The following is an 11,493-nucleotide window of genomic DNA, read 5'->3' as shown; positions in this document are numbered from 1 at the left end:
TCAGTTCGTATGATTGTCATCGTAGATTGTAAAAGACTTCAACATAAATATAAATGTCGGTAATGGGACGCGCGAGCATATGTTACCACTTCAGTATTCAAAACGGCATTTCCACCAAAAAGGGTATTGATGAACTTTACTTTATCGACGTCGATTAAATTTCTTAGCGCCTTTCATAGTCTCTTAACGGTCTACGTTGAGAATTATACGAACTGAAGCGTTCCATATGTCACTTCAGTAAAGTAAAGATAAAAAAATCGATGTAAAACTGTAAAAATCCTCTGAATTCATGATTCGAACGACTGTTTAGGACCAATGTTGCCATCTGTGACGTTTAGTTGCAACTAAACTTTTGCTGTAAAAATACATTAGCCCCTGGACAAACCAGCATTCTCTTGCAATCGTTTGTGAAAGTATTTTCCATATTTTCCCATCTGCCTCTGTAATATTCCATTTCGACGGTATTCTAAATTTCTCGAGCTAGGTCCTGAAACTCTTCATTTTCGATTCTAAACTTTCAAGAAGTGTAAAACATCGTAATCATGCACGGACCACGCCATGTTGGTTCTAGTCCATGATAGGTAAATAAATTTTTGATGAAAAATGAAATTTCATGAATTTCAGGACCTACTTTAGAGCCTTCATAGACTCGTGGCTAAATTTGAAACGAATCGTTACACCCGATTCGGTGAATACTTTCCCCAACGATTTGACCTCTCAGATATATATAGGCTGACTCTTTCATATCACCTTCAGTTCGTATGATTCTCAACGTAGATTGTAAAAGACTTCAACATAAATATAAATGTCGGTAACGGGACGCGCCAGTTTATGTTACCACCTGAGTATTCAAAACGGCATTACCTCCAAAAAGGGAATAGATGAATTTTATTTTATCACCGCCAATTAAATTTCTCAGCGCCTTTCATATCTTCTGAATATGTACCAAAGGACAAAGAAAGATGGACATACGTGGTTAATATGACAATAGAAGCTAAGATTAAAAAATAACATATAACACAGAAAACACTAAGTAATTGTGTACAAAAAACTGACCATAGGGATGAAAGGGAGAATTGAAAATTAGTGTTAATTAACAAGGTCTCAAATACATCAAGTCCCTTGGATCTATTTGTTATAAACTTGTATTTATTGCTCAAATAAATATAATAGACAAATGTTTATAAATCCTAACTAATGTACTCGTTAAATACGACGCAGATGTGGCCCGGCCTTGCTTTCTGTGCGATTGTTTAACAAAATGCACAGAGCACATGACTGACTCGGAATACAAAATCTGCATCAATCGTACATTAGTTAATGCCACATCACAAGAACTTTCGAGTGTTCCGTGTATGTTGTTAAATGCGCTTCCCTTGGATCGCCTAACAGCATTGTCATCTTAAAAACTATTCATTTCCGGGTACACTCTGTTTTTAACTCTTAAACGCAACATTTTTTTTAAGTGACCGGTAACATATAAACTGTATCATTTCCCATTTTGCCCGAAATCTTGGAAATTCGGAAAGATTTCCACCGATAATAGTTGTTACAACAATAAGATTTAATTTATCAGATTTAAATGAAACTCTGTCAACTAAACTAAATATTCTTAATGCACATTGGCCTTCCTGGACTGAACGCAACAATATCGATAACGTTTATGGTGAATTATAGTACTAGAATGACTTCTTGTAGGGCATAAGAATTTTTAATGAACACGTGATCGAATTAACGAAGCTCGAGTCATTTCGGTAAATTACATTTCATTGTGAAAACATAAATTTCCTTTTTCTTCCGTACCGACAAGATCGTTAACAAATTATCGTGTGGTGGACTTGACTAGTACAATTAAACTATATGGTCTCAAGGTGTATAATAGATCTTAAAATATTGTAACTAGCTATCAAGCATGATGTACAAAATCAAACCGATCGATGGAATATCGACTAAATATCATTGCAGCGATAGCAATGCCATCTCTTAGTCATGCAACGTTTACATTAAAACCTACATATACGAATAATAAGCCCGGCACAACCGTTTACAGAGGTTTGCCGGATTATACTGTAACATAATATAGCGAATACGGATACGAAGTGACATACTCGAACCTATGTATAAAAACAGAATTTATCATCATTCGATTATCTTCCGACTATTCACGGCGATCGATCAAGGGACGACGGATAACGCGAATATATTTTTAACCCCCAAAAAAGCTGATAAATGCAACAGGAATTTCTCTTATAAAATGAGCCGAAGATTATACACATAATGTGAATCCTTTCTTCCAACATGCGACACGTTGACTGAAACATTTCGGTGTTCGTTTTCTTCACAAAACTATAACTCAAGATACCGTTTTGAAAAATATGGCAAAAGAGACTGGCTCCTAGTAATTCGGCTTAATTCTTAACCCTTTCGTTACGCATTCTGCCACTGATGCGACACCGCGCCGAATTGTGCACATTGCGCTTCGGCAGTCTTCGGTGTTCAAACTTACATCTTCCACCTGAACAACGCTTCCTTGACTGCGTTTTGTGTATACACTTTTTTAAGTGTTAAATAACAGCTATTTGTTGTATTATTCTATCATTAATTTTCCAAATAAAAGTATAACCTTGAACTTTTCAGAAATTAAAAGTTATCCCAATAGCTGGTCTTCTCGACTCGTCTCGATGGCTAAACAGTGTTACGTATGTTCAAAATGTACTTTTAATATGATTAATCCAATACGGGTCAATGCAATTAAAATTACTCATGCTACATTGCAAGTAAAAATACTCTGCCGATACAGCAGAATTTGTTACCGACTAAAGTAGGCGCTCGTACGGAAGAATTCAGAAGTTCCATAGAAGCCCAGATCCTATGTTAGCGCTTGATGTGTTTAAAAGTTGGCTAACAAACCAGAAGTGGAGGTAAAAGAGAGATCGCATATGTTAGCCAACGATATCTCACATATGGGAGGAAAAGAAACGGATATAGAAGAGCGAGTATTGCGTGTAAGGTAAAGAAAGAATGCAATTCGCTATATATCGCCATAAGATTAAGGGAGATGGAGAGATGACTACAGCGCCGCCATCCGTTGACTAACATACCAATCATCGAACATCGAACGTCCGTCTCTTTCTGGGCTTCTATCGAGACTTCTGAATTCTTTGCGCATACATAAAAGTCGTCGCATGTTTGCTGATTATAGTCGGCGTTTGTACACACAGGTCGTCGCGTGTGTGCCGATTATAATAGGCGAGATTGCATATGTTAGCCAACGATATCTCACATATGGGAGGAAAAGAAACGCATATAGAAGAGCGAGTATTGCGTATTAGGTAAAGAAAGAATGCAATTCGCTATATATCGCCATAAGATTAAGGGAGATGGAGAGATGACTACAGCGCCGCCATCCGTTGACTAACATACTAATCATCGAACATGGAACGTCCGTCTCTTTCTGGGCTTCTATGGAGACTTCTGAATTCTTTGCGCATACATAAAAGTCGTCGCATGTTTGCTGATTATAGTCGGCGTTTGTACACACAGGTCGTCGCGTGTGTGCCGATTGTAGTAGGCGCTCGTAACGAAAGGGTTAAATTCTACCGTTCCCTAACATGTCTCCAGGGGGTACATGAGTCCCCACGGCGGGATTTAAGAGCTAAGCAACGCGATTTCACCATAAATAAGCTCGCATAAATACTAGCAGCTTCATTTGTGAAGCCGATTATCTACATTTTCGTCGTCACTCGACTCATCGAGTTATCATCGTTACAGTATTAGGATTCCACATCAGTTCTTTCTCGCAGTCGTAAAAGTAGAAAATAAGCATCGAATGGTCGAAGAATATATCGAGTTGCTTCGAGTAACGGACGAAACGAAATGTGATTATCTCCTTGACGTAACATATTTCGTTAAAAGGCATAATTAAATTCCTGAATCCAAGTCGAGTTTTCACACTTAGGGTAATGGGAACGTCACTCGAGTGATATGAATAGAATATCTTCATTTCTTTTTAATTCGAGGCAACGCCTGTCGATACCGACATTACAATGATCACTTAATAATTGTAAGAACCTCCAAAGTATGTCGAATAATCTCATAAAACATGTAACATCTCACAATTTCCTAAATTCATTAACAAGAGAGACCTAGTCTTTGATATTTTGTTCCGATATATACCTCGCAAAATTTTCTCCCTATGCAACTCAAAACACAAATGCAAATAGCATCGCTCCGACATTCGCGTGCCAATCAAATTCGCCTTGGTCGTGACTTTTCTTTTCTGCATTCTCGAAGAACCATTCACCATTTTGGTATGGATTATCACAAGTTCTTTTTGCAACTTATACCTTTGCATAATTGCCATTGCGAGAACATGGGCTGTGCGCTGAGAGTTAACATTTCGGAAGTGAAATACAAACTACTGCGAAACGGGTGTTCGACGAAGCGAGATTTCCGAGAGTGCGTAAATATCTTTGGTAAAATGAGAAATGAGCGGGGAAATGCTTCACGCCATTCTTTGAATGAGAGGCACGGCCTACTAGCGCCCTCTACGCACTTTACACCTGTGTAAAAATTGGAACTACTTTCAAAGGGGCGAAATCTTCGTGATCGGTAAAACAGGGTATACGTGGGTGCCGCGTCGTAATCTCAATCATCCACGCATAACAATTTTATTTGATGTTTGTAGCCTTCTTTCCCAATCTACGTTGACCCTGATACTAAAAACGAAAAGGCGATAACTTCATTCTATCGATACTGTGCTGTATTTGAAATCTGCAGACGGATTTTTCTTTACCGATAGAGAACATTTCGTCCTTTTGAACGCAGTTCCACGGCGCTAGGGAGCCGTGCCTCCCTTTAGACAATAGTGGAAACATCTCCCCATTCATCTCTGGTAAAATTAACGAAATCGCAGGTGCACCTTTCATTCCAGCGGAAATCCCAGGAGGCTTTCCTTTTCCTCTTCCTAAAAACCTCGCCGATTAGCACCTTGGTTGTAGGGTTAGAGTACCTGATCTAACTGTGCAGTACAAAAGTATCGCTACTTACACGACAACCGAGAAGCTCCACAAATTTATGAAGATCTTCGCAACAACTGGATTTCAACGTGAACACTTAACAATAGTATACCATCTTGAAACATTTAATGCGCGACATTGCAAGGAATACATTTGTTCGATACCGGCTGTGAAATAAACTGTTAGCCCGTAAACGCAAATTACAGCTGGCAATGTAAGATCCGAAGGGCTGTGAAATAATTTGTGCGACGATTGAAGATATCAAGGATTTAATTAATCCCTATCCTTCCGCATTCTTCCTGATTTATGTCATCGAAGGACACGCCTCATTGTGTTGCTTCTGCAAATTCTTTCCTCTGACGCAACTAATGCTAGTTTTTCTTCCTTTCTTGTACACAACAAATCACGTATTCCCTTTCGAAACTTTCTCTATTATTACGTTATAATACAACATGGTATTAAGATTGCGGTTTGATTTTTCTCTTACTTAATATCTATCGTCAAAGACATGCCACGGCATATAACGAAAGGATATGTATCTAAGAAGCGAACAGTGATATACAGGGCTGTATCTTGTAGCACCTTCGATACCGTATAATCTGACTGAAAAAGAGGGACTCTCTAAACAACGATCAAAAAGAAATACATTAAATGCCATTCATCATTGCATATCGACTGTTCAAACGGAATATCATTGGCTCTTCATTTTTCGTTACATTCCAATCCATGTATCATTTGGCAGTATTGATTGTTTTTCTGATACTCTTAAAATCATCAGACTTCGAATTTTAAATAAAGTACCGTGACCAAAGTATTTCATAGCCCTGTTCGACTAACTTTTTCAGCAATATGCACATTATGCCATCCGTTAGAACATATTTCCATAAGCCTAAACAGAATTCTGATATGCGGAAATTATCAAACAATTTATATCTCTATCGCTGAAATAACTCATTAATATTATTATTAGAAACTTTTGAATTATTTTGAAATTTTTATAGTTACTTCAAGGTATTTCTCTTCGGATTTGCTTAGGTAAATTTATCCGTTGTTAAATAAGCTTATTGATCTTCAAAACAATTTACTTGTACGTAATTTAGATTTGTTCAATATCCCTCCCATTTCAAGCAGATATACGCTAAATGATGTCTGCGATTGTGCCTGTTTGGTGTAATAAATCGTACAATTAAATGTTACTGGGACTTCGCTGTGTGCCTACTCTGATAAAAACACAGAAGTGGCGAGATACACTGCACACATTGTGTACTTCCATAGAATTTATCACGTATTTGGCACTTCATTCCGAATGAATTCAATTAACACGCACATCTTATTACCTGAATAGAGTTTCGTGTTCACGCGAGTAAACAATTGCTGCCGTTATTTTGCCACTTTTCACAGAGGCAAATTAGTTTTACATTGGATAATGCATTTATTAGTATGATCTACTTTTGGAAATAATTAATAAAAGCAATGGCTATTGCCCTTCGTGTCTTTGTACCATTATTCCAATTACTAAATTAAGTGGCAAGTTGGGGTCCAGTTTGTTTCAAGAGAGTTAATTACTGTGCTAAACTGACATACAAGTATATATTGTATGCGAAGAATGTACCTTCCTGTCAATTTCAAAGAACATCGCTCTACTTTTTATGATTTTTTTTTTTNCGTAATATGTAGGTATACGAAGTATCAAATTATTCAGACATATGAACTTTTCGGAAGTATATCCGATCACTTGTCATTTTGATGATAATGATACATATTTATATTGTATGCGAAGAATGTACCTTCCTGTCAATTTCAAAGAACATCGCTCTACTTTTTATGATTTTTTTTTTTTAATTAAATATTACAACGCTGGAAGGCAATTCCTCAGAGTTACGGAAATCGGTTTACTTTGTTTTTTTTTTTTATGGTTAGGCGGCAGTCTCTGTACTAACAGCTTCAATGCTTGGTGTGCGATGCGCACACAATTTCTTTCTATGATTTTATCACCATGTATCTAGATGGTTGCGTTAAATGCTGATTCTTTCTCTCTCTCTTTTGTTTTCAATATGAAACAATGTGTATGTACGCCTGAATAAAAATTAGTTGAGATAAATGTTAATACTTATTCCAAATCGTTACAGATTCTTTTCCTCGGCAAACTCTGCATGATTCAGGCTGCATGGTCACTTCTCACTTGTACACATTTATGTTGAAATTTGGTAGTGAGCAATGTTTGTGACTTTTACAGATACAGCAGTATAACTGATCCGTGGTAAATACACACTCTTCAGAGAGTTTTAGCTTTTTCCAGTAAATCATTGATGAATTTCTGAAATATATAATAATTACTACCTTAATACCAACTTTTAATCTGTTTCTTGACATTCATATAAATAAAATAAAACTCATAAAATATATAATTATTGTAAAGTAACTTAAATTGTATCGTATAATCACTCACTTTCACATCATGAGGAGGCTTCTTTGCATCCACTAGTAAATCCTACAAAGGAAAAAGTGTTAGAATAACACAATCTATCCCAGACAGCACATTTAGGGTAAAAATGGCGAATAGCTGTCCTTTACGAGTCATCTTTTTGACATGGCAAAGAAATATCTAAAAGATGTCTAACGTTACATACTGTTAAATATAGCAGACTATACAAGATGTCGGTGTATGGATGTTTAACACGTTCACGCCGGCGCGTACCACCGGTGGCTCGCGCTTGATTGCGCCATCGGGCGGCGTGTACCACCGGTGGCTCGCGCTAGACGCATCATCGGGCGGCGTGTACTACCTGTGTTTCGCATTCGATTGGCCTAATACCCTTAAAAAAAAGTGTTGTATTTAACGTACATACATAAAAACGTGTATTTTGAATAAAAATTATAATTAATAACGTATTATGAACATAAATTTTGCTTAATAACACACACATAAAAATTCAGTATTATGAATGTAACTTCAACACTCAAATCTTCCCCCGAGGAACATTCCATAACGTTGCTGTTTACGTTAACAAAATCTTCGCCTGAAGAGGAAGAAAGTATTCGTAATCTTGATGCGTTTCTCCTGCCTCTATTTACACATTCATCAGACGAATCACTTATTTCCATATCCATGTTATGGGCAAAATTAAAAAAATATTTTTAAGGGCAAAATTTAAAAAAATATTCTAACCACCTTTTAGTTATTTTTACTAACAGAAATCTGTGGTTAGGATATAAAAAACGGCACGAGTCACATCATTTGCAAAGTAAGCGCTCAATGTAATACTGAAGAAACAAGAAGCGCGTGCAAGTCTGAACACGCGAGAAATGCGCGCCGCCAGATGAAGCGCGACATAGATTTGTGTGCCGCCGTTGGGGGAAACAAATGAAAATTGGCGCCGGCGGGAACGTGTTAATAGAGGAAGTGAAAAACTGTCTGCAAGATGTCAGAAAGTAAGTGAAAGGTGCAGCATCAACGCCGTTTCGTTTAGATGTAGTTTTATGTAGAAATAAAATTTAAAAATTAGAACTTCGTTAGAACTTCTTTTTATAAAAAGATAAATAATTTCGGATACCGAAGGATCACTAACATTTGCTATTTTATTCTCTTTAATAATTCAAATTTATGTAGTTATCTTACTATTGGTATACTAAGAGAAATTTGTGATATTGAAATAACATTGTGCCTATAATTTGCAATTTTAGGTGTATATACTATAATTTTAGTAATAGTTACAAAGTTATTGATTACGATTGCAAGAGTTCATTGTAACGGAAACCGAATAAACAAAAAATATAGTAATTGATAGTGAAATATTCGCTGTTCTCTCAAATATGATGAAAAAATGTGTAACAAAAATATATTTACTGTTACTCTAAAATTTGATGAAATATGACTCTAACGCAAACTTATTGTTATTTTCGCGATAATGAAACAGCCTTGCCAATCAGTTTCAATGGGAACGACACATGGCGGTAGCGTGGCTTTCTCGCAAGTGTCCCAGATAACGGTCCATCCTTAAATAAGACCCATTACTAGTTTTTAGGTTTAAATCGTAATGCCATGCCTATTCAGTTTCTAATGCCCACATTCCACGTCCACATAAAAAAGTAACCATCCTGCCCTGGAGAGGTGCGACAGGAAGGAGAGATTATCGAAAATTACATTCTGAAGTTGACAAAAAAAGCATTGAATATAGACCGATGAAAAGATATCTGAACTTTTTCATGGTTTAATCTTGACTAAAGAATGACGAATAGTTATCTCGTAGACTTGACTAGAAAAGGACGAATCATTGTCTTTTAGGCTTGACTAAAAAAATGCCAAAAGCCGATGCATAAGAAATCTTTGCGTCTTCTTTTTGTCAACTATATGCCATAACCAAAAGATGACTTTTTGGAAAATTCGTCATCTTTTAGACATTTTTCAGTCATCGTTGTGCTGTCTAAGTATTAACCACACATAACAAATTAGCTTGTGATTAAAGAATACATTTGCTAACAAGTGTCTCAGTTAACAGACACCAATTAATTCAATGTATCAAAAACATTTTAGCTTATACATACGCGAAGAATCATATGAAAAATATAAGATATAATATTTCCAAAAGACACCATGGATGAAGTTTTGAAATGCGCATACCTTTGAATAATTTTGAACTTTGTATACCTATATATTTTGACTCTGATTGTGGGAGGGGGGGCTTCACCCAGTTACGCATAAGATGATCAGTGTAATTTTGGTTAGTTATGAACTACTCTTGTATTTTAGGAATGCATTACATTTTTCTCAATGAATAACGGTTTTAGAAAAAAAGTGTATAGAACATGAAAGATGTGTTTCCAAGAACTAGCAATGTATATATGAAACTTTTTTCTCTTAAATTTGCACTAAATGAAATATGAAAATTTTCAAAAATTATTAACAGTTATTTTTACTTTAAGGATAACATTTGTACCAATTTCTGCTATCATACTCGTAATATGTAGGTATACGAAGTATCAAATTATTCAGACATATGAACTTTTCGGAAGTATATCCGATCACTTGTCATTTTGATGATAATGATACATATTTAAATAGTATAAATTTAATAAATTACAAACTTGTAAATAACTCCGTCTGTGGTCATCACTGTCCATGTCGAGTAATTCATCTATATCAACTTCAACTTCTCGATTTTTTCCATTCTCATTCTGTAAAGTATTAGTACGTTTTAATATATTATATATGCAATAATTCCGTGTCGAACTTACCACTGACTCGTACAATTTTTGCAGCTCATCAAAAAGCCACATTTCAACTGCCAGTCTTTTACGAATTAGTGACATCTGATGGGAACCATATTTGGCTGTGAGAAACTTCTCCCTACGTTCTTTGACTTCTCCTTTTTCAGTAAAAGCAACATGTAAATTGGCACGTGCCGGGCTACGTTCCGCTGCTAGAACTCCTCCAGTTTCCATCCTTAGAATATCTGATTAAAAAAACCATTAACATTTGAACAACATAGTCAATGAGACATTATAAAAGACAATGTACTTCATTAATTGACGATACAACCCGTCACTAACATCAGATTCCATTAAACATATTTCAATCTAATCTATCACTAGGATCAGGCCATGTATTAATTCCGAGTCAATAAACAGTATATCCGTAATGAAACTTTTCATTAACAGGTCTACAAGAAACATATAATTCACAAACATCAAAATAATACTTATCAACTAGAGTGTCTGTCAAATCCGAACAATAAAATTGTTAATAAGCCATGGAAGTTAAATGTCAAAGAAAAAGTTATCGATGAACGACCGGTCGGCGGAAGTGGATCGTTAATTAAATATACCCTGAGAAATTGATTTCGTGTAGCAAGGTGGTGCCCTTTCTCATTAAGTTTACTTTCCATAAATAGAACAATAAAAATAACGTTAGTTTTTTTTTACATTGCATAAGGTGTCCCAAGTAAAACGTGGCTGATGTCAAAGGACGGCATTTAATAATTCGTAAACGCACAGATACTTACGTGCTTTTTCTGCGAAGACGAACGTTACTCTTGCAGCAGCAAGTACAAAGTTCGCAACGTACACACAATAAAAGTAAAGAAGATATCATGCAAAAAACAACGGCCCACAAATATTCACCAAGAAACGATCAACAAAGACAATCAACCGATTGTGGACCTTTGACTATAAACCATGGATTGCTAGAAGCAAAGAATACAGAAGTCTCCATAGAAGCCCAGTCCCCGTGTTGACGCTTGATACCCAATAAATAGTAACCAAACGGGACGCTAGGTGACAGCACGGGTGTATTAAAGTGTGGCGGGCCCGGGACGAAGTCCGGCCATCGACCACCAGGGGCGTCGCGCGCTAGAGTTCGAAAATTCTCGGTAACATTAAATTGGAGAAGGTAACTGTGAAACATACCGTAAGTTACCGAGAACATTGAGAATTTAAGAGAACGTTAATTTTGTTATTTATACTTTAGGTTTCTTCG

General features: G+C 36.3%; 1 protein-coding gene across 1 annotated transcript; it reads right to left on the bottom strand.

Annotated features, from left to right (window-relative positions):
- Positions 1–4,353: 4,353 nt before the first annotated feature.
- On the bottom strand, positions 4,354–11,183 carry LOC105702796 (protein phosphatase 1 regulatory subunit 14B). Its single transcript, XM_012430645.2, has 6 exons — positions 11,021–11,183; positions 10,254–10,471; positions 10,104–10,193; positions 7,468–7,509; positions 6,806–7,335; positions 4,354–6,630 (listed from the first exon to the last, which is right to left on the bottom strand). Exons 2-5 carry the CDS (start codon positions 10,458–10,460, stop codon positions 7,294–7,296), a joined length of 381 nt encoding a protein of 126 aa, XP_012286068.1. The 5' UTR covers positions 10,461–10,471; positions 11,021–11,183; the 3' UTR covers positions 4,354–6,630; positions 6,806–7,293.
- Positions 11,184–11,493: the final 310 nt, after the last annotated feature.

This window comes from Orussus abietinus, unplaced genomic scaffold (assembly GCF_000612105.2).
Source record: "Orussus abietinus isolate OABI.00-Male unplaced genomic scaffold, Oabi_2.0 scaffold656, whole genome shotgun sequence".
Taxonomy (NCBI): Eukaryota; Metazoa; Arthropoda; class Insecta; order Hymenoptera; family Orussidae; genus Orussus; species Orussus abietinus.
Note: the sequence above shows the minus strand (reverse complement) of the source record. Positions and strands in the feature narration are given on the sequence as shown.

Coding starts and splice junctions, on each gene's coding strand:
- LOC105702796 (XM_012430645.2), bottom strand. CDS start 10,460: ATGGAAACTGGAGGAGTTCTAGCAGCGGAACGTAGCCCGGCACGTGCC. Junction 7,510..10,103: donor ACAGACGGAGTTATTTACAA/GTTTGTAATTTA, acceptor TTTCCTTTGTAG/GATTTACTAGTGGATGCAAA. Junction 7,336..7,467: donor AGCCTCCTCATGATGTGAAA/GTGAGTGATTAT, acceptor TATATATTTCAG/AAATTCATCAATGATTTACT.